Consider the following 23,254-nt stretch of genomic DNA (forward strand, 5'->3'; position numbering starts at 1 on the left):
TACTGGGGCTCCCTGTGAGATCCTTGGGGGGCCTTGCCAGGCAGGAGGGCTGGAAGCCCAGGGGGGTGAGAGGTTCTGGATGTGAGGCTTCTTTCATCTGATTCCTCTACCTTCTGGGCCAAGCTTTTTTCCCCCTTTTCCCCCTCTTGGAAAAAGCAGTTCTCCCTCTGCACTCCTTGGGCTGTTCTCTCCCTGTTAGCCTCTATCCTGCTTGGGGCTGCTCCAGCTTATGTGCTTCATCTCTTGGTCAGAGCTGTCCAGCCCAGCGTCTGAAATCCAAACTGGTGCGAAGCCTCTGAGTCCAGGGCCAAACCTGAGCACCGCTTGGGACAGAGCACCCTGCCGCTCTGCACTTCCTGTCTGGAGTATGCTGCCAGGCCTGCTCTGTGCGTGACCGCCCTGTTTGACTGCATTGTGCGGCTCGCTCCCACCATTCGGCCTGCAGGCTTCTTTCTAGGAGCTGGGCCTATGACTGGGTCAATGTGATTAGCGTACGTAGCTGGCAGCCTGTCTGTGGCACTGGGCTCTATGCAGAGGGCGTGGTACAGGAGCTGAGCTTTCATCCTGTCCCTCTGGGAGCTGCTCAGGGCCTGGGGGTGCTTGGAGGGCTGGGGAGTCGTGTTCATGGGCTTCAGATGCAGCCCCCTCCATCCTTCTACCCAGAGAATTGCTGCTGGACGCAGCAAAGGAAAAGCAGGGCTGGGGGGCTCGTATGGAGTGGACTGCTGGCTAACGTTTGTTTTTGTTGCCTCTCCCCTTCCTCGGGACCCCAGAGGGCTAAGGGCCCTGCCCCAGATCACTGCCGGCCCCCAGCACAGCAGGATGTAAGATGTACCATAGACTGTAGCTTAGCCAGCTAATATGACCTCCTCTGCTGGCAGCCTGCCTGGAGGGCCCCATGCCCTGCCACCCTGGGTCTGAGCAGCATGCCGGGAACCCATCCCGGCTCTTCTCTACATGTCTTCTGTCTCTCGTCCTCCAGGTGCCTGTGATCATGGCTCTGATTCACAGCAAGCTGCAGGAGGTGGATGAGGAGCACTTAAGGAAGGCAGCTCAGCAGACGGTTTACATCCTGGCCTCCCAGCATAAGACAGCGGTTGTGTCCAGCCTGCTGGGCAGCTCCCTGCCCTTTGACAGGTACTCGGCTCGCGCCATTGCCTTGGCTGGTGCGCTGCATGCTCTCGCTCTCCTTCTCGGAGGAGCTGGGCTTCGGAGAAGCTTTCACTTAAGCTGCAGCTAATCTTCTGGCTCCTGCCCCTGGTAATCGGACCCTGCTGGAATGCCCTTCCTGTGCTCGGGGATCAGCATGTCCACTTGTCGGGAGAGCTGCCTTTAAAAAGGGCCTGGAATTGCTTAGTGCGGTAGCCTGCATTAGTGAGTCTGTTATGGCTTAGGCCACCCACCCGGAGTCATCCAGCCCTGGCCCTGGGGTTGCCCTCACACCTCTATTGCACGTGTCCCCCTCCCTGCATGTGACCCCCACTGTGACCCTGCTGGAGCAGGGGTGCTAGCGGCATAGGAATTAAGGGAATGGGGAAAGCAAAGGCCCCGCCAGCTGATCATGGCCTGAGGAAGGGGAAAACCCCGTAATGCACCTTGCCATCCTTAGGGTGTCATGCAGAGGGAGTGTTTCATCCAACTGCAGCTGGGTGGCCCCCAGCCCCTCCCTTTGGAGGGGAGTGCGCAGCGGGAGCTACTGGGTTGCCCGGAGGCTTCATCTGATGTCAATCCTGAACATCCCTCTTCTCTTCTCATGGCTCTGTCCTACCCCCCATGTCACAGACCAATTCCCTCCATCCATGGGGATCTTCACAGGCTTGTCTCCTGCCTCTCATCTGGCGGGATTCTGGATGTCCTAGCTAGGCTGCAAGTACGGCTACAGAGCCAGGCAGAAAGCCCCAGGATGGTAGGTAGCCCTTTCACTCTATTTCTGGACTGCAGGCCAGGAGAGGAGACCCATGTCTGTCCCCAAGTTGGGAGCTGTGCAGCGTCGTGCCGGGACACTCGCAGGCTTGCTGCTGCTCAAAGCTAGGAGCCAGTACCAAACTAACGGGGGCAGCTTGGGTACAAAACTAACCCTCCTGTTTGTCAAAACCTAGTCACACCTGTGCTATGTGGAAGGCGCTGGCCACGGAGCCAACCCTCACACCGCAGATCTTGGAGCTGCTCCTGGACAAGGTGAATCGGGATGTGCCATACAAAGAGAACAAATCCTTCCTGTTGGGGGGCACCTATGGGCGCATCGCAACTCCCCTCCCTTTTGCTGTAAGTATCCTGCCACTCCCATGCCTTGCCACCCTTCCCCCGGCACAAAGGGGCCATACTTTCTGTTAGCTGGGCTCCTAGCCCCCAGGGAAGATGGCATTCCAGACCCCCCCCCACCTGGCCTGCTTTGTTCATTTCCTCAGCTCAGGTGTTTGGGCCAGGCCTGGACTCTGGAAATAACGCATCACTGTATAATGCCTATTAGAGCTAATCCACGGGCTCATAAAAAACCTCTCAGGTGTTCATCCTCTAGGGAGATCACTTTGCGTTTTATCCTGTCAAAAACCTAATCCCTGCTTGGCAGCTTTTTAAGGAGTAAAGCAGCTGTGACAATTTCCTCCTCCTCCTCCTCCTCCTCACCAAGTGCAGATGGTACAGAATCCGTCATGCTGAAAGCAAACACTCCTTCCCTCCCCACCTCCCCTCTTTACAGCCCTGTGTATTCTGGGCCATGTAATTACAGCTCTTTAAATCAGCCGGAGCAGGGCTCTGCAAGCTGTGTGTGTGATGTGCACACACTCTTCCTGCCTGAAAACTCCAGCTATGAGATCTCCTGTGCTCTCCCTGCCAGGTGCCGATCTCAGACCCCGATTTAGAAACATGCAAGTTTCAAATCCAACTGTTCTAATGGTGGCTTTTCTGCTCTGTTTCCAGCTCTGACTACAGCAGAGCCATGTCTGGGCTGCTGAACAATGGGCTGGTTGCTGGGGTCTTGTTGGCCTCTGAACTGGAGGAGGGGATTCGCAGCTCTCCTTGCTGTAGTTGATAACCTATCGAATATCGTTAACAGGTCTTAGTGGGGAGTAGACGATTTCTCTCTTCCGCCCCGGCCCTTCCTAATCCTCTTTCTTCTCAGGCCACATGTGCTCTGCATGAGATCATGTCTGCTCCAGAGTCTGGGGCAGCCGTGCTGGGGCTCTACCCGCACTTGTTTGTGGCTCTCCTGTTGCGAGTCAGCTGCACTGTGGGTGTCCAGCTACCAAAGAACCTGCAGTCCAAGGAGAGGAAGAGTGCCAGCCGGAGCCAAGGGACCAGAAACCTGGACCCCTGCAGGTAAAGAGCAGAGGGTGCTGGGGGCTTGGAGGCAGCTGGTTTTACCTGCCTTGTGGAACTGATCTTTGTTGTTCACAAACACACACATGCTGCCTGCGTGTAATCGGATGGCTGGCGAATCACAGGAAGCCCGTAGCCGGTTCTGGATGAAGGCCTGAGCCACAGGCTGGCTAGAGCTCGGCTTTCCACAGAACAGGATCAATCTCCAGCCACGCTTGTGCTTGTGACATTGTTCCCTATGTGCTGAGGTGGAGGGCGCCGTGCCCTGGCCTACTGCTACTTCCAGGGCATGGTGTCCCCGACCTAGCCCTGCAGCTCTTCCCCATGTCCTCCGGGCAGCCACCCCCTCTGCCAAACTGCCTGTATACGCACGCTCCTTTTGGAAACCGGGCCCGGGGGAAACTGGGGTACAAACTGCTCCGTCTCCTGCAGACCCAAACGTTGGCACATTTTAATCGCTGACTGACGCACTGGAATGGGGAGTCGCATTCCCCATTTCCCCTCAGGGTGGGCTGCTGCAGAGGGGGCAGCGCAGCCCCCTCATGAGACGTTTTGTCCTGAGTGCTCTGGCTGCCAACCTGCAGGGAGGGGGTCAGGCTGGGAAAGTGGCCAAAGTCCCTGGACTTCTGACTCGGTGATCTGCGTACGCTGTGGCAGAGCTCTGACCTGTCCCTTCTAGGTACCGCCCATCGCCTCCAACACCCTCCCAGCACCCAGCCGCTGGTCCTCGGCTCCCTGTGACCGTGCTGGCAGACTGCTCTCCTGACTCTCTGGGCTTAGCCTGCCGATGACCATCCCTTCCTGCGTTACTGGGGAACGCCTGCTTTTGGCAGTACTCATGGCTCTGGTGCATGGAGGATATTCCAAGCTCTGTGTCTTCAGCCTTTCTAGTCTCCTCCGGTCACCAGACTACTCTTCTGCAGTGCCTTGGGCCAAAGGGCTTCTGTTGCCCTCACGAGGAAAGTTGGATTTGTGGGTGGACGCTGACCTGGCTTCTGTTCCTGTCTGATCTTGTGCTGCCCTCCTGACTCCTCTGCCTCATTCCCTGCTCGTTCAGTGGGGCTGGGGATGGGGGGCTTGGGTACGACTGGTGAGCATCACGGAAAAGCCGCTGCTCTCTCCGTGCGTACCCTGAACCTGCATGGCAGTGCCTTCGTGAAGATCACTGCATGGTAATGGCTGTCTTGCAAACTCCCCTTTCTAGGCCTGGTTTCCAAAAGCTGGTTGGTCATTGGGTGACCTACCACCCCATCAGCAGTCTGAAGAGGGCCGCCTCCAGGGACAGCAGCAATGGTCAGGTAGACCCACAAGCGTTGCCTCTTGTCTTACTGGGCATCCCCCAAAGCTTTTTCTTCCCTTGCCCTCAAGCACGTGATCCACTTACTCAGCAGTTCTCTCTCCCGTCTCTAGCCAAGGTTTGTATCCAGCGGCAATACGTAGATCCCTGCACAATCTGTAACTCCGCAGTTCCCAACTGAAAGGACTTAGTTGTATTTGTAGAGTAGGTTAGAGGCTGGCTGTGCAGAATAGTAACCCAGCCCCCAAGCTGTCGGTGCTGCTGGAGAACACACTTGTGTGCTGCTCTAGACAAAAGTCCTTGGAGCTGTTAGAGGTTCCCCCCTTCAGGCAGCTAGTGGCCTGCACATGCTCAGGTCTGATCTGCACACCCTTCTCCCATGGACAGGACAGCTGGAGGCTGAATCTTTCTTTGGGCTTATGTTGTTCATGGGCCAGAAAATTTATACCACTGTTGCAAACAGAAGAGACTTCTTTAAGGAGCTTTGTCCCTTGCCATTTAGTAAAGGGCAAGGATTACGCGTGCGGTTTGTAGGTGATTGTGTGCTTTTGCCTCACACCACTGGCTCAGGTGCTTTGACAGCAGGAGTTACAGGATATTAATCCACACTCTCCAGCTGCCCAAGAGGTGAGACTGGCCTGTCCAGACCCGTTCTCGCTAGTAGCATTAAGCCACCTCTTCAGGAAGTCTTGTGCCTAAATGAGTGACATGTTGAGTTGCTTCTGCTTGTGATATGTCTACTCCGACCTTGGTTCTTGATCATCTTGTGTGCACATACAGGATCGTTCATGTGTGACTGAGAGTCGGGCCCTTCATGCTCCAGTTCATCTGGATCCCTCCGTTCAGTCTGGTCATGGTTTGTGGCCCCTCTGAGTGAGTTAATTGTATGGCTAGTTCCCTTCAAGCTTGACTCAGATCCCTCCTCCACCAGATCTTCCCCAGTTCTTGCTCGGGTTCCACACCTTTGTCTCTCCTTCCGGGTTGCACAGTGACATTTCTTTTATTGTCCGTGAAGCCGAAATGGGGCTACGTGCTAAGGTACTTTCTGACTGGCTCCCTGCAATGCTGGAGCTGCTTCCCATGTGGCTACTGATGAGTAGGTTGCTTGCAAGTGTCTTCTGTGCGCTGTGTTTATAAATGAAATATTCTGGCAGAGTTTGGGAAACTGGGGGAAAGCCTAATGCATTCGTGATCCTCAGGGCTCATCTGCACAGGACAGCTATTTTGGAATAAGTTAGGACATGAATTTAAAGCAGAATTGCTATTCCAGAGCAATTGCACATGTGGACAAGCCCTGAACTTGGATTTCAGTGGGCAGAGTTCCTCGTCTAACGTGATCAGTCCTGAGTTCTTTGTCAAATGTCTTGGTCAATAACAAATGTAGATCCAAGCATTGATTCCTCCTACAGGGCACCGAGTGTTTGATGGCTGGGAGAGAACATGTCCGAGGGAGGGCACCCTCTAGCAGGGTGATCCGTCAGACAAGAGCCAGTCAGGTTGCGGTGTGTATGAGATGGCTCTTGCTGACTGGCAGGCAGGTTTCTGGGACTTTAGTGTCATGTGCCCCGAGGCCGCTCCTGAGCATATTAAACTTGCACCATTTTTGGCCGGATTGTGTGGCCTGGAAAATGCTTTATGGTTCTGCTCATCAGGGCTCTGCTGCCTCTGGCACCAATACGGCTTCCTTGGCACTGCCAATCCTGGCCTGGCGCTCTTCCTCATCCACCAGCTTCCTGGATGGATTGTGACTTCCAGCAGGAAGCCCAGCATGCAGTGTGGGCTAGTCCATCTCCCCCCTCCCCCAGAACTGGAGGCGCAAATCACAAATTCGGTGGGATGTGGCTGATGAGCACAGTGGCGCTGGCCACAGTCAAACCTGCTGAAGAGACTTGCTGGCTGATGCAGTGGCCTCAAACTCCCGTGACTGCTGGTATCCCCGCTGCCATGCGGTGTGTATGGGGCTGGCTGTATCTCCCAGCTGTGTCTGAGCATGTGTTGAGGGAGCCCAGCCCTGTGCCCTGCTGATCATGGGGCGGCTGGAAGCTGAGGGATGGTGCAACTTCACTGACTGCATCTACACCCAGCACATGTGCCTCACAGCAAAGCCTCATCAGTCCTGGCATTCCCGTTGGCTACTGGCCAGCTCCAGTCAGGACATGCTGCTGGCTTGTGTCTAGGGTTCGAGGGACACAAGCCATCTTTCTGATCTTACCTCTGGGGGTCGCAGGCAGGACGAAGGGCCAGCAGTGTTCAAAAAGGAGTTTGGGTAACTTCAGATTCTGTCCCTGCTCCCAAGTCACTCCTCTGGGTCTGGGCTCTTACAATGTCCCTTCCCTGTTGAGCGCTGTCCCCTCCCTTGTTGCCGTGTGAAAGACCTGCACAAGCACCATATGCTTTCAAACCCCTCTTCCCTCCCAAGCAGGTGGGATTCTGTAAACTCTCCTCTTTGGCACTGAGGGGCAAAACTTGGGGCCGATGTGATCTTGAAGAGGAGCCTGATTGGCTGTTCCCCAGGCAGATGCTGGACAATGCCCACGTTAGGTGGCACTGAACCAGGATTGCTGTGCCCAGCACCCCCTCACCTACTGGCATGAAGGAAACAAAACTCACGCTCTTCATTGCATCCCGAGCAGCGCTGCTTTCATTGCCTGGGGAGAGGCGACAGGCAGTTCTCTATTGGTACCAATAGATGGCGCTGGTTTGACTAGGATGCTGGAGGCTGCAGGTTTCAGCCGTGCCCACAAGCTGTCTGAATTCAGTCCGTTCAAATGACCTTGAGGCTCTGACTGATGCACCCAGTGGCAGCAAAGCAAAGCTGTGTCCTGCTGCACCCTTAACACTCCTGGGGAGATCGCTGCTATGGGGCACCCGTCTTCAAAACCGCATGGGGAGCACGCCAGCGAACCAGGAAAACTAGGCGGTAAACGTGCATCTTCTTACCAAATTCCATGCCTTGGCAACCCCTCTTCAAGCCTTGCCTCCGTGATCCATTGCAGTCACTAGCGGTGGTCACAGGCCCAGGGCGGCTACAGCAAAACGTGCAGAATCTGATTGGGGGGAAAACCCCTCCTTTGCCCTCGGACTGTAAGATTTGCATAGCTGCTGTGTGCTGGATCGTGTGTGTGAGGCACGTGCTGCACTTGATGTTTGGAGATTCCTGCCCCACTTTTACCAGGCAAGGGGAAGCTATGCCAGACTCCCCTTGGCCTGGGGGGGCGGTTTGCAGATTTTACTGTGGCTCTTTGTGGCCTCTTACTCGGGGAAATCCGACTTGCATGGGGAAGGCTGCATGGACCCAGAACTGGGACTTGTAGCCACTTTAGGGGAGTCAAGCTCCATTCATCAGTTTGTGCTGGGACGATGGCAAGGAAAAGCTGTGCTCTGTCTGCTGGGGGCGGAGAGACAGAGTCTGAATTAGTGGCTGCCCATGACACACTTTAAAGTGATGCAAACTGCATCTGACGAAGCCTGATAGGCCCTGTGTTCAGCCTGGAAAGCTGCCACTAATTCCTCTGGTAGCTTTTCCAGCCCAAAGTTGTAATGAATGGAAACAGGTTGTTACGCTGGCTAGCAAAGCTGCTCTCTGATTAGTGTTTTATTTAGACCATATGTTAAAACAAAATTTAAAAGAAAATCTGCTCAAGTGGCTCAAGCTAAAGTTGAGCTTGCTCCACACGGCTGCTGTTTCCTCCTCCTGGCTGCGTCCTCCACTCTCCAGCCCAGCTCTGGGAGGGTTCTGTTCTCTGGGATCTGCTCGCAGGAGCCTTGACAGCCACCCTATTTGTGAACCCTGACCGAAATTCTCACCATTCCTTAAGTCACTTGCACTCTTTGTGGCTTTGGCCGTGTGCACCCAGAACTGTCTGTTCTCTCAAATCGCTCTTCCTCCTCCTTAATTACTTCTGGAAAAGATGCACAGTGAGAGATCTCAGCCAGACCCCAGACCACCATAACATGAGGAACACTTAAAGGAACTTGGAGCAATTGGTTGCCTCCCAGGGAGGGAGATGCAGGAGCCAGAAACTACAGATCTTCCTCCAAAAAACTGACTCTTGGAACAGTTGGGGCAAGAATCCAAATACAGTGGGACTGCTGCTGTCCTGTCTGAGAGTGCCACTGGCCACAGATTGGATCAAGCATTAAAATGCTTCCTCCCGAGTGCCTCCCTTTAGCAGTACGGGAACTGGCCTCTCTGATCCCTTGTCAGGCAGAGCAAAGGCCAGACCTGTTGAAGAGAATGTCAGGTTGCAAGAAGACCCAGTTCTGCTGAGTGGGAACTGGTTATTCTTCCCTGCAACATGCTGGCTGCAAAAGGGATAGGGAGTCCCTGAATTATCCTGAAGTCTTCAGAGCTGAAGGTGGAAGAGAGCAGATGGGTCACTATTGCATTGCAGCTCCCGGGGGGGGCTCTCCAGGGTTCTCTCTGGTTCAGGTAGTTAGGAGTGGACTGTGAGGCACTCATACCTTCCCTGGGGGGCGGCGCTATTCCAACTCTGTTAGCAAACGTTCCCAAAGAGCACCTAGCAGAATGGCATGGGGTGCAGTGGAGACTGAAGGTGAGTGGCGGGACTGGAAAGGGTTCCAATACAGGGTTAAGTAGGTCAATAGCAGGCATGTGACGAAAGCTCCTTGAAGACTGTCTTGAGTGTGGCCTTTGTGCTCAAGTGAAAAGGTGGCTTTTTCTGGGGATCTAGAGATTTGGCTACCAACCGGAAGAAACCCGACATAGGCAAGGCCAAGTGCTCTCTGGTCTCTGCTGAATTTTGCAGGTGTTACTCCAGAGCCACAGCAGTGCTGCAGGGCGGGAAGCTGCGGTGATATCGGTTGATCAAATGGCTACATTTGGGGAGGTGGGGGGAGGGTCTCTTACCAACCACATCCAGACTTGCCTGGCCCTTGACGCTGACAGCAGAACGTCCCAGTCCCTGGGGTTTGGTTCTGCTCTTACTGCATTGGGTGCAAACAGGGGAACTTTGGCTCTACATCTGAAGTCATTGCTGATTAATGCGGGGAAAATTGCTTTTGTCCCAGGTACAGGAAAAATGCAGAGATGTGAAATTCCAGGCTGCTCCCAGGAGCTGGTTGCAATATTCATAATTTCCTGTACACGTTTTGAATTCTAAGTCTTGCTGATATTTAAATGCCAAAGAGCTGGTCAAGGTGAATACGATAGCTTGGCAGGAAAAGGCTTTGGAGGAGATGGGCTTTTGTTGGGAAGCCAGGAAGTGGCTATAGGACACTGGAAAAAGCAAACCTAGCGAACGACTGACTTTAACCAGCTGCCTTTCGAGGCTATTGATGTGGCTCACTGGCTTTGTGTCTTGCTTCAGTTTAACCATCCCTGTCACAGGATAGGGGGATTCTTGAGCTGAGACTCTTCTGTGCACAATTACCTGCCCTCTGCTTTCTGTAGGGCCAGCGAGCACCTTAATATCCATGGCTTGTCAAACTGGGCAGGGGCTGCATTCTTAACTGTTCATCTGAGGGGTCATGGCTTATGGCCTGCTCACAAAGTCTACAGTTTCCAGGACAGCTTCAGAACACTGTCTCCTTCACCTAGTTCATCGGGCAGGCCTCCAGCAGGTCCTTGCCTGGGCTCCGTGGAATCCATTCCCTTGAGGTAGCTGCTGTGTGGGGACTGAGTTATTTGGAGACTGATGCAGAAAAACACACAATTGAACATACCAGGATCTCTCCTTGCTGTACCCTGATCAGAATGCTGTTAATTATACCGCAAGTCTGGCCACAGTGCAGCTGTTCGACTTCCTGCTAGTCCCCTCAAACCACAGCCCTCCCCATACCTCTTGTGATGCAGCCAGGAACATTTACTGGCCATCCAGGGTTACGCTATGGTGTGGCCAGCTCTTCCTGACTGGGTGCCCTCAGCTATAGAGTGCCATTCCTAAACACTCCTGTCTTCCTGACTGACCAGCAGTCTGTCCCCGCTGGGCACCATGAGGAACAAACCCCTCTCCCAGCTCATGCAGTACCTTGGATGTGCTGGTCAGATCTCGCCAGTCCCCAAGTCAGACTTACCAGCTGTCGGGACTTCCTCCCTGTGGGGCCTTTGATAACCAAAAACTGAGTGGGGAAAGCAGCTCCCTTGTTAACTGGATACACAGCCCCTGTGGGCTGGGCTGGGCTGGCAGCTTACAGAGAAGTGGATCTGGACTAACTTTTCATACCATGCTAGGAAAAGGTGTATGAAAACACTTTTCTAAACAAAAAGGTCAGCACAGTCCCTAAAATGCAGCATTACGTCTATATGCAAAATAGCTTCTGTAACTTGCTGCTGGAACCCTTGTATGGAATGGCCAGAAAGTTACTGTCCCACCACCCAAAGCCATGCATATCTTATTTATTTTTTTATGCTAATTTCCTTGTGCACCAAGAAAATCACTACTTAAAGTCCCTGGGTTCTATTTGGCCCAGGCTGCTGCTTGCGTTGAATGCAGCTGGAAAAGTTCAGAGGCTTCTGTAGAGCTGGAACGCTGATCAGCAGAAAGGTTACAGGTCACCCTGACATCGGGATGGTGAGAGAGGGGTGCTCTTGGTATTACAGCCGGGTTCAGGACGCACTAGCTGCTGTGTTAACACACTGGGCAGATATAGCCTCTTCCAAAGGCAGTTCAGCATTTGGCATGACCGATGTAGCTAAGACTGGCTATTGCAGACAAGTCTGAAGAACACTGACATGAAACACTTGGGATTCAGTATTGAGTGGAATGTACAGAACATGTAAATAAGGTGACTTTGTTCTCCTTATTCAACAGCTGCCCCTGGGAGCTGGGTGACTGGATACATTGCCCCAGTCAAAGGGCGTTGACATCCAAGTTGTGGATAGCTGGTGTACGCTTCTCCTGTGGATGTTGAAGTGGAGAGCTGTTCTGTGTATATATGAAGCTGGTGTCCCAAGTAACCTAGCATGCTAGATCACCTGCTCTCCCATTCTTCCACTTACAGCTAAAACCATTTTCAGCCATCGTGAAAGAGAAGGCATGGGAATTAGTTGCATATATTGTGCCGTTCATTTTCTGAAACTAATTTTCTGGAGGCTTCAGCTGCAAGGAGGCTGAAGCTGGTGCTGGATATGAGCAGTACCTGTATCTGGATGCAGTCATGTAGTACAGCGACAAAGAAGGGAACAGCTTGGGTCACCTTAAATTCAAGGGATCTCCTATCCCAAGATGGGTGTGGTCAGTCGCTGCGTGAAGTGTGTGGTGGTGTCCCGTGCGGTTCGATGTTGTCCAAGGTTGGTGGTGGTCTCCTGCCCAGCACCTACACATGCCAGACAAAGGGTCCCTTGACTCTACGTAGAGACTAATGCCTGATAGATCCATGATCTCAAATATAGGAGGTGGATTTGGAGTCTAAGGTCAGAAGGGACCATTAGATCATCATGTCTGACCCCGGTGAGCTCAGGCCGCGACCCATGCACTAAACCCAGCCACAGAAATCGGACCCAACTGTTGCAGCCCCCCAGGAGACTAGACTGTTCCGTGCCCCAGGTAGAGAATAGGAGGCACTGGGGTGCCCCGGTGCTTGAGGCTCCTGCAATGGTAGGGAAACTATTAAATGGTCCTCTTGTAGGAGTGTGTGTGTGTGTCTCTTTTGAAAGATGCCAAAAAAATTGGAGAGGGTTCAGAGAAGAGCCACAAAAATTATGAAAGGATTAGAAGCCCTTCCCTAGAGTGATGGAGCTCCATCCATGCACCCGACCCAAGAGAAGGCTAAAGGCAGACTTGATCACTATGTAAGTACCGACATGAGGAACAACTATTGACGATGGGCTCTTCGATCTAGCAGAGAGGACTACCAGGATCCAATGGCTGGAAGTAGAAGCTAGACCCATTCAGATTGGAAATGAGGCCTAGTGAGGGTAACGATTCCAATGGTTAATTTAACAGGGTGTGGTGGATTTGCCAGCACTGATCATTTGTAAATGCAGGCCAACTGCTTTTTTCTGAAAGCTGCTGTAGGAGGTTATTGATGGCAGTTGTAAGGCTCTAAAGAGCATTTTACCCCCAGAATTCAGTCCCTAAAGTTAATGCAAACTAGTTCTGTAGGAAAAACATTTGTGATGGAAAAAGTAGAGAACGGCAGCATTTGATGGGCCAGATTATACACGGGGTCCAAAATGGAGGCCAGGATTGCCAAATAAGGTAGGCTTGTGCCAGTAGCCAGTTAAAACATGCTTGACGGCCTGTTTGGGAAACTCCTGCCCATGGCAGATGTCCAGGATTGGTTTGGTTCTTGTTCCTAGCTACTCTTTTCTGTATGGATTGCTCAGAACCCTCTGCAGCTGATCCATGCCTCCCTGTGTTTGTGGGAGGACATGGCTAGTCCACTGGGGCACCTCCAAGAAGTGGGAAGCTGCAGGCAACAAGCCGCATGGTCTGTCCTGCACCCATGGAGTGGAAACACTCTCTGGGTGAGAAAGGGCAACTTAGTGCAGAGCAGCTGCACCCCTTGTTTTTTAGTTAGTCTCCTTACTCACCCATCCTAGGAGCACGCTCAGCAGCTGCCCCACGCGGGTGATCAAGAGTTTGCCTATAAAAGGGGATGTCTCAAAAAGAGGCTAACCCAGCAGCTGCCGTTAGTTTAGTGCCGCGTGCATGCAGAGGTTTTTCCATGTATACAGCTCGTGTTATTAACGCACCCTGTGTGTGCGCTGGGGCGGAGAGAGCTAGATAAAAGGACACAAATAAAAACAAGGCTGAAGAAATATTTCTTTAGCAGTCATGTGTATCCATTTTAATTTCCATGTGTACAATGGTTCATTCTATATTTTCCGTCATTAGTCTGGATTCTGGACAATGCTGGAGAAAAGATTATATACTGTCACTAAGGAGAGCCAGGATCTTTTGGGGTTTTTTGCAGTTACACAACTTTGCTGCAGAACATGGCGAGTGCATTTACAGCAGCAGAAGAGAACTTTCAGCGCTCACGAATTCTGCGCACACGCGGGTCTTTCTGCAGCCAGTCCCTCCAAACCTGCTGAGCCTCCGTCACCGCGGTTTAGGCTTTTTTTCATAGATTCATAGATATTTAGGTCAGAAGGGACCATTATGATCATCTAGTCTGACCTCCTTCACAACACAGGCCACAGAATTTCACCCACCACTCCTGCAAAAAACCTCTCACCTTTGTCTGTGCTATTGAAGTCCTCAAATCATGGTTTAAAGACTTCAAGGAGCGGAGAATCCTCCAGCAAGTGACCCATGCCCCATACTACAGAGGAAGGCGAAAAACCTCCAGGGCCTCTTCCAATCTGCCCTGGAGGAAGATTCCTTCCCAACCCCAAATATGGCGATCAGCTAAACCCTGAGCATATGGGCAAGATTAATCAGCCAGATACTACAGAAAATTCTTTCCTGGGTAATTTGGATCCCACCCCATCTAATATCCCATCACAGGCCATTGGGCCTATATACCATGAATATTTAATTACCAAAACCATGTTATGCCATCATACCATCTCCTCCATAAACTTATCGAGTTTAATCTTAAAGCTAGATAAATCTTTTGCCCCCACTGCTTCACTTGGAAGGCTATTCCAAAACTTCACTCCTCTGATGGTTAGAAACCTTCATCTAATTTCTAGTCTAAATTTCCTGGTGGCCAGTTTATATTCATTTGTTCTCCAGGCAAAGCGAATAGCATGAGCATGGCAGTCTTGGGTTAAAAGTCCCTGACACTGAGCTGTTCTTTCTCCGGGATTTTGTTTTCTTTACATGTGTGGTAAACACAGTCCTCTTTCTTGTATAGAAGCCTAAGATTTAGTCATTACTAATATTTGTTTTGTTCTGACAGGATAATGTATGTTTCCCATATGTTGCTCTCTGCTTGCAACAAAATAATCCCTACCAATAAAATATTAATGCAAAAAAAAAAACCTCCTTATAGTAGCTCTGGACTTCTTCACTTTTCAGTCCGTTGTCTTGGATCACTTTAACGGCAAATGTCCTGGTGGAAATGGAGGTAGCCGTGAGTTATGGGTTTGTCTCACTCCAACTAAAGCCTTCACATAACTCATTCAGTCCTCAGGTACCCTCGCGCCTCTGAATAACCCCATGCGCCACTGTGCAGAATTCTCTAATGTACTGTGGTGTGTGTTGGCCAGCACTCCCCGTTGGCTGGCACCCCTGTTCGCTGCACTACGAACAAGTTGCATGCAGGCTTCATAAAAGAATCAATCTCTCTCTCTCTCTCTCTCGGTCCAGCTGTGCGGTGGAAGCCCTGAGAGCCATGCTGACCCAAGGGGGCAGTGACGAGGTGGTGAAGTCTGTGGAGAGTGCAGGAGGCTGGGAGCTGATGAAAAGCTCTGATAGGCACCATGATGGCATTATGCTGCTTGCAAGGTAAGAGGGGAGTTCTTCAGGCAGCCTGTCCCCCTGCAGCCTGGGATCAGCAGCAGAGTGCACGGGCTGGGTGAGATCTGCTGGAGTAGGGCAGCCCCCGGGAAATGGGGAGCGATGCAGGACAAAGGGGAAGCTGGGAAGGGCGCCGTGGCACAGCAGATCTCAGTGCTTCCAGACCTACGTCGCTCCTTTAGATCTGGAGCGAAATCATCTAGCGCCCAGCTCCATCCGGGGCGGGGGGGAGTGGCTGACTGGAGTGGACAGGACTCAGCCCTTTCTCTGCAGACACCTACACGGTGAGGTATCGAAAACTGAGCCTCGGCCCGTCGCCTTCTCTCTGTACCCCGCCCCTCTCCAGCGTCCAGCAATAGGCGAATGGTCAGGTGGAGGCGGGGCGAAGGAAGGCTCCGGGCACAGGGCTATACCTTGGTTCAGCGTGTGCTGCACAGAGCCCCCCGGCGCCTGTTGACCAGGTGTGCAGCGGGCAGTTGGGACAAAGGGCAAATGCACTAAGGCAGCTGTGGCTGCAGAGCTCCCACTGGGGGCAATGGTGGATCGGTGTGTTAGGGCCAGGGCTTGGAAGCACTGGGCTCCAGGCTTGTGAAGCTACCCGCAGCTTCCCTGCTCCCAGTGACAGCTGGCTACCCTTGTGGGCAGCCTGGCAGCACCGGGCCAAGAGAAGGGAGGGCGCTGCAGGCTGAGAGCACTGGGGTTCGCATGGCTAATGGATGCAGCACCAAAGAGGCGGGATGGGGTCTGTGGGAATATGAAGATCAAAGCTACTCATGACTGAAAGGCAAGGACAGGCGCTTGACCTGAATGCAGTGGAGGAGGGGAGCCAGTGGAGCAAGACTCTTGGCAGCTTGTTCCCTCTGGATTGGAGGGCAGAGGAGGCGGGTTCGGGGGACCCAGTTAAGGGCCAGCAGGAGAGATTTCTGTGCTGACAGAGGACACGGGTCAGAGCTCAGATGTCTCCTGGGTTTGTATTTGAGGGCTGGGAGACCTCCAGGCTGTAGGCTCTGGCCACCAGGAGCAAGGGCCGCCCAGGCTGAGGGTGGGAGGAGTCCCTGCACTGTAGGTGATTGGCCCTTGTTAGGAGGGTGTCCAAGGCTTGGACTGGAGCTCCTGAGCATGGGGGGAGGGGCAGTCAGTCAGGGAGGGGCTCTGCTGGAGGCCTCTTCTTGCCAAGACACATGTTCCAGCTGCCTGTCCTGTGTGTAAAGGGCTAGGCAGCCCTGAGCCGGCGTTCCCCGGGGTGTCCACGCAGCTCCTCGCGGCTGGAGGTGCTCACCTGGAGCTCAGACACATGGTCATGGAGGTTGGAGGGGGGTGGGGTATTGGTGTTACTCTCCCTTTGTTGTCAAAATAAAGCAAACTTCCTACCAAGCTTGATGTGGGCTAGGGAGAAGCAAGTGAAACTGTCCGGTGGCTCCTGGCACTTCAGCCTGAGCTTTGGAGGAGGCCAGGAGACCCCATGGCTGTAATCTCCCTGTCAGAGCTGCCACTGTCAGGGTTCTGCGCCACCGAAGGTGGGATGTGCCGGCGTTTTGGCTGGGCCTCTGCCCAGGGCTGGCTCTGGTTGCCCAGGTCAGATATCCTGGATGGCTGCTTATACTGCCTAGAACTGGCTTTTCCAATGGGCTCAGGCTGGCTACTGTGCCCTTAACGCTGGCCTCTGGAGAGCTAGGGGATTACTTTGATTCTTGTGCTACTGAGTTAAAAAGGCAAATGCCGCCAGCCAGCCTGCCCTGTATGCCGTGTAATGGGGTGTTCTCTTCCAGGGCAATGGCTAAACACGCTGGCCCCAAGCTCCCTTTGATTGTGAAGAATCTCTTCCCGATGCTCAACAGTGTGTATGACCGCCAGAGGATCACCACCACCGCCTTCTTCGCTGAGGTGAGCAGGGCCGGGGCGCCCCACTTGGCTCCTGGGCACCGGGGCGAGGGGTTAGCAGAGCCCAGAGGCAGTGCTGAGTCCAGCAGGCTGGTGCTGCTGATCAGTCCCCTTCAGCTTCCCTGGCCCTCCGTTAAAGGGAATGGCATAGACGTGCTCCTAGGAGTCCAGCTCTTACCACATCGGGGCCAGGAGCCAGCAAGACATAACCTTACCCTTCCTTACATACCACCGTAAAGAATGAGGTGACTCAGGCCATTCCTGCTGCAAGGCCAGCCGACCGTAATGCGCTCTTATAACACTGGGCTGCTGCCGTGGTCTATGTTCCCTAGAGCAGCGCGGCCTGCCATCCTCAGAGCTCCAGCCCTGCTTCTAACCACCTCGTAAATGCTCAGTGGTTCGAGCAGCCTGGGCTTCGGGCCCTGTTTTTATTTTCTGTGTGGCTGGGGGGGGGCTGATGGCCCTGCTCTTGGCTGCCGCCCCACAATCTGCTTCAGCTTTCGAGTGCGCTTGGCTCTCGGGCCTTGCAGGGTTTAAAATAGCAGTTTCTGCCTCGCCCTCGAGCTTGTGGGGAAGGAAGCAGCCGCCTGTGTCTCTCCCTCTCGGAAAGCTGATGAGGTGAGAGCTGCCGTCCCTTCCTTGCCAGGGGTTGACCTGACCAAGCGGCAGTCGGGAGGTGTGGGCTGGCCCCCAAGCAGCTGGGGCATGGTGTGTCGCCGGGCGTGTGTGCTGCCAGACCTGCCTGGGCATCTGCCGCTGGCTCTCGCCCTTCCCGGTCCCTCTCCCTCTCCAGACCCAGCAGTGCTAGGGGAGGGTTTATGGTGTTGCACCAATGGAACGAGATCCAAGGTGTGCGTGGTGGCCCTGGCCTCGCCTCTTCTCAAAGCCACAACCTTGCTTTGGGGCGCTCGGTCTCTGTTGGAGTCGGTCATGAGGACCAGTGCTCTGCCTGGATCTCCAACGCTCCACGGGTCTGACCCAGCAAAACAGCTGCCAAAGGCCCAAGGGAGCTAGTCCACCCTCCAAAAGTTCGCTTGCCTGGCCGGTATCCAGCCTGGGGATGAGTGGGGGAGGGGAACCCACCTAGACACCAACCTGGGGCTGGGTCCCAAGTCTGCAGTGGCTTAATTGCCCTAGAGCAGTTTCAGGGCGTGGGGGAGATTCTGAAGTCGGCGGCCTTGCTGGCCCAAGCTGCAGCTCGTACTAAGGCTTCCCCTGAGCCCTCAGGCCTCTCCTGCGTGTGCGATCGTGGTGCAGGGTGTAAAGGATGGACGCTTTCCCTGAGGCCCCTGCAAGCCTGGCCGAGAGTAGCACCTCTCCCTGGGCAGAGTGGTCTGCGGTCACTGGTGAGTGCAGCTCAAGCCAGAGATGCAGTCAGTGTCATCGTCCCGTCCGTCTCCGCACCCCCACCCCCGCAAGGCGGCTGCCTGGGATCTCCTTGGCCACCAGTTGTGATTGGGTCCATAGATCACCATACAAACCCCTGGGGACTCGGGTTCAAAGGTGTGTTAACCTCTCTGCTGATTCCCTGTTATGTTACCTGTGTACTGAGCCCTGGCGTGACCACTGCGAGGATACAGTGTCCAGTTCTGATGTCCAGTTTTTTTCAGCATCCTTCTTCAGTTGTGGGGAGGGGTCAGAGAAGAGCCACCAGAATGAGTAAAGGGTTAGAAAACCTGCCGTACTGCAAGAGGCTCCAGGAGCTCGGTCTATTTAGCTGAGGTTAAGGGGTGACAGGATCACAGTCTGTAAGTACCTAGGTGGGGAGCACACTTTTGATAATGGGCTTTTCAATCTAGCCGAGAGAGGTCTGACGCAATCCAGTGACTGGAAGTTGAAGCTAGACAAATTCAGACTGGAAACCGGGCCTAGACTTTTAACAGCGAGGGCCATTAACTGTTGGGCCAGTTTCCCCAGAGTGGTGGTGGATTCTCCGTCACTGGCCATTGTCAGTCCCTGCAAAGCTTCTGTTCTCGGGAGATTTTAGGGCGGTTCCGTGACCTGTTACACAGGAGGCCGGACTGCTGATCACAGTGGTCCCTTCTGGCCCTGGAATGCGACTCAAACTGTCCTCTGAGCTCCATGTCGCAGGGCGGACACCACCGCTGGCCTGTATCTTTTATATGAGCTGATGGGCAGGGGTGGTGCTTCCTCCTGGCACACGCTCCCCCAGGACCTAGAGGTCTCCAGGATCTCTGTTGTGGGGTGTCTAGCTGCTCCTGGCAGTGCGTTCCTCTCAAGTACACAGCATCACCCTCAAGTTGAGGGGGTGGGCCTGGAGCCCACTGAGAGAGCGGCCCTGTGATCTCCATTTAGCTAGGTCTCCTCCGACTTCCCGCTCGCTAGCCTCCCGGGCGTGGGGTGCTGAGTGCTGACAGCCCTTGCGTGGAGGAACTGCTTGCCCGTAACTAGCTCTGGTCTGCTCGATTCAGCTTTGCTCTCCAGCCCCTCTCTTCATGTAAGTGGGAAGGAAACCGTGAAGAGCTGGGTCAATAGCTGCTAATCCCTGACGCCAAACGTTCATTGGCGTTAAACCGGAGGGGGCCCTTGTCCTCCAATCTGGCGCTTTGCGCACCCAGCCCTGGGCCTTTCGCCCGGTATTTGCTGTCTGAAGCCCACCAGATCTTGCTGAGCTAACACAGGGTTTTAAAGGCTCCCAGTGGCCGAGGAGCCACTAGATCCTTTGGTAAATTCAGTGGCTAATTACCCTCACTTCAACTTGTCCCTTATTCCCACTCTCAGTTCGTCTCACTTTGGTTTCCAGCCCCGGGGATGCATAAGGGAGCGAGAGGCATTTGCAGGCCCCCTTGCGCAGGGTCTCATTCCAGGACCCCTCCTGAGAATTAACCTTTCCTTTTCCAGGAAGGAACTAGGGCTGCCCCCGGGACAGTGGTACTCTGCCCTTCTCAGAACCTTCCATCTAAGGATCTAAAAGCCCTTCACTGCCCTCCTGTGGGTGGGTCAGTGTAACGTCTGCCTTGGTGTCCCCTCTCTCTTGGGGAGAGAAGGGACACAGGCAGCTTTGGGCAGAGGTGAGGGTGGAAGCAAGGCTGGGTCGCTGTCTTGTAAACGCCTGCTGTGAGTAAAGGGGGGTGTGTGTGTGATACCAAGCCGCTCTGCTGGGGAACCTTTCCTGTCGCCCCTAGGCTAGCTGGCCCCTTGCACCACTCATGGGTGGGCATGCCACAGATCCGCCAGCTGGAGGCAGAGGGCAGCTCTTCTCCACTGGGCTAAGGTGCATTAGCAAGGCCATGGGCCTGGGGCGCCCTCCTGCCCCAGCCAGCCAGGGCATGGATGAGAGCTCCCTGGAGAGGAAAGCAGCTGTGTGGTTACTGAGCTGTGCAGGTTGGTATATGGCTGGGGACATCTCTGGGGTTACTGGTCACTGAGCGAGGCTCTCTGGCCTCTCTGCAAGGGAGCCGGAAGGTCAGGAGTCCATTTTACACTGTGTAGGGCCAGGAACTTCTAAGCACTGGACATGACCTTGCCCCTGATGTGGCCTGGCTGGGGAAGGTCGCTGCGGAGCCTGGCAGTGCCTCACACCAAGGCTGTCTGTCCGTTCTAGCTTCTGAACAGCAGCGTGGTGAGTGACCTGATCCTCCTGGAGTCCATGATGGATAACATGACGGGCAGGCAGAAGGACCCCTGTACCTTGGTGCGCATGCTGGCTCTCCGGGGGCTGGGCAACATCTCCTCTGGGTCGCCGGACAAGGTGAGAGCGGCTGGTGCACTAGTGCACCACCAAGAAATCCCCCTGACGCAGAGCTGCAGCCTGGATGCTGACTGGAAAGGAGCCCAGGGCTTTGAGCGAACGGTCCTGCTTGGCTCCAGGCTCTCTTCGCTAGAGCCAGGGTACTTCTGTCTGGCCCCAGACTAAAGCGTGTTCCTGCCTGCTGCCCCGGGGTGGTGTCTGACCTGTACTAGGTGGAGGTGTCGGGGGAGGGGCAGGAGTACTGCCCAAATTGGGGAAGGACCCTTGCTTTCCCAGGTTCCACCCATTCATGCAACTAGCACCGTGCAGCTCTTCGGACAGCACCGTCCTCCGGGACCTGCTTTGATCGGCAGCAAAGGGAGATGCCAGCACTGTTGGCTCTGACCCCTGATTGCTGACACCCTAGGGAGATGAATGGGGCGGTTAAAACACCCCCCCCCCCCAACTATTGTCTCTGGCTCTTTGCAGAGACTCAGGCAGGCACTGATTGATTTGACTCCCATTTTTTGAAGGTTTCTTAACTTAAAACATGAGCCCAGATTCTGGAGCTCAGGCTACAGCCTCCTGGGAAGTCCCGAGTTCGCTGGGCCCTGGTCAGGCGCCAGCTGAAGGAGGCTGTGCAAAGGAAAGCCAGCACGCCACCGGGAGAAGTGCTCAGACTTGTCTCCATTGGTTACTGGCGATTCCTGCTCTACTCTGTCCGCCAGTGGATACCTCCGTTGACAGCCAGGGATGCTTATCATGGGAATCCGGAGAGCCCCACCTTAGCACGGTGTCTGCCCCTCTCGAGGCCTGCGGTCAGACTTGTCTGTTCTCTCCCGACTCCGACATCTCCTCTGATGCAGCCGGTTGCAGGGGTGGCTGGCTGCTGTTCCCAGCAACTACAGCGTGTGAGATCTCGGTTGCTGGGAGAGTGAGGAGTTGCCGCTTGTTTCCAGATACACCTGCAGTGGGAAATGACTGTTTTAAAACCGTTGTTTCCTGTCTGAGAGGCCGCCCTGGAATCTGCATCGCAGCCCATTGTAAGCAGAGGAGCCCAGCCCTGCTGACTGTCACGTGGCCCTGAACTGCCTGCACGCACTCTTCGGGTTTCTGTACCTGCTGTCTGATCTTCGGCAGCACAGTGACTTGGCAAGCGCTGTTCCTACACTCAGGCTTGTGCCAAACCCCAAGAAGAGGTCATGGACAGGTCACCCCTAAGACAGACAATAAGCTACTGTGACTTGACACTAAAATATAAGTAGCTACTAAAAATACCATTCTGCTGGCGTAGCCATAGTCAGTCCCTTCTGTAACAGCATCCAGCTCCTCCGCCTTCTCCTGCCGGGAGCAGAGCAAAGTGCTCCCCGGGCAAGCAGGGACTGAATGAACTTCCCCAGCCGAGAGAGTGGCTGCATGTGCTTACACCTGCTCTGCATGCCCAGAGCAGCACGCCCACCATCTGCCCAGCACACGGCTGTGTTGGCACCAGGCCAGGAGCCGGGGGCGGGGGGTGTGTGCTGCATTTAATGCCAATAAAATGGAGCACATGGCAGTGACCATGTCTTTTTTATAAGGTCGGGTGCCCTGTGGAAGCTACGAGTTGATCCAAGGGCTGGCCTGACCTGGGTTGCACAGAGGTGGTGAACTAGAAGTAAAAGGCCCTGTATCCATTTACAACTGCAGAGGGGCATCCGGTCCTCCAGGGCGCTTGTGGCCAGATGGCCACAGTGTTCCGAAAGCTTTGCCCCAGGCTTGTATTACTACATCCGTTACACCGCAGGTGGTTAGGTTGCAAAAGTCAAGCCCCCAGAAGGTAGGAGTGGTCAGGATGGAGTCTTTTGGTGCAAACGTAATTCGGCTTCCTTGTTCCTATACATTATCACACGGGCTTTAGTTATGTCCTCACATAGGATTGTTCCACAACACAGATGTCCACTTCTTGCACTGATGGAGTAACTGGTAGCCGTAGTAGGCTGGTCTCCTCTGTGGATCAGTAACTACAGGGGATGATGTGCTTTGCCAGTGGTTTTCACAGCTATCTGCAGACAGCAGAGAAATGGGGAGACTCAGGGTCCCTGGGTTCAGCTCCAGGCTCTGGAGTGAGCTGTGCTCTGTCCCACCCCTCACATGTTCTCCTGCAGGCTGTCTGCCCCATCCCTGTGTGTTCAAACCACATTGCTGATCACCAGCAGGGGGCACTGAGAGCACAAGTCTCCCGGCTCTGTTCCTGTATCTGGACCCGCAGCAGCCCGGTCATGGAGAGGAGCAATTCCAGGGAAGTCCTACAGCTCTGGGCTGGAGCATGCTCAGTGCAGATAGAATCTTCAGAGAATTTAGCAGCTGAACAAGTCTCTCTACTGAGCATGTGCAAACTGACTTTTCTTATCCCTGGGCCACGTTTGGGCAGATTTTCATGGAGATGGCAAAAGGCACATCCGTGATGCCAGGGTGACCCTGCCAAATTTCACATCCCTGTGCCAAAGCATTGGAGGGGACGGCAGGGCAGGAGAAAATGTTGTGGGTTTTTTTCTTTTTTCCCTAACCTCATTCAGCCATTTTTCAGAACTGTTTTAGCTGAAACTGTCAGGCGTGAAAAGAAACAAGCTCCGTTCTTAGTCTGGCAAAGTTACAGGCCCCTGTTGTTGGTTCTTCGTAATAGAAAGTGCTAGTGACGTTTGCTTAGAGATGATG

At 54.1% G+C, this 23,254-nt stretch overlaps 1 protein-coding gene across 4 annotated transcripts in view; it reads left to right on the top strand.

Moving 5' to 3' along the window:
- The window catches only part of MROH1 (maestro heat like repeat family member 1), a 110,280-nt gene that overhangs the window by 71,941 nt on the left and 15,085 nt on the right, over positions 1-23,254 (top strand). For all 4 annotated transcript variants that reach the window (XM_084620629.1, XM_084620627.1, XM_084620630.1 and 1 more), the window contains 6 exons: positions 983-1,137; positions 2,100-2,265; positions 3,122-3,318; positions 14,839-14,976; positions 16,758-16,872; positions 20,435-20,581. In XM_084620629.1, coding sequence (XP_084476755.1) covers positions 983-1,137; positions 2,100-2,265; positions 3,122-3,318; positions 14,839-14,976; positions 16,758-16,872; positions 20,435-20,581 — 918 coding nt within the window. The remainder of the gene's footprint in view (positions 1-982; positions 1,138-2,099; positions 2,266-3,121; positions 3,319-14,838; positions 14,977-16,757; positions 16,873-20,434; positions 20,582-23,254) is intronic.

This window comes from Lepidochelys olivacea (assembly GCF_965140295.1).
Source record: "Lepidochelys olivacea isolate rLepOli2 genome assembly, chromosome: 2".
Classification (NCBI taxonomy): Eukaryota; Metazoa; Chordata; order Testudines; family Cheloniidae; genus Lepidochelys; species Lepidochelys olivacea.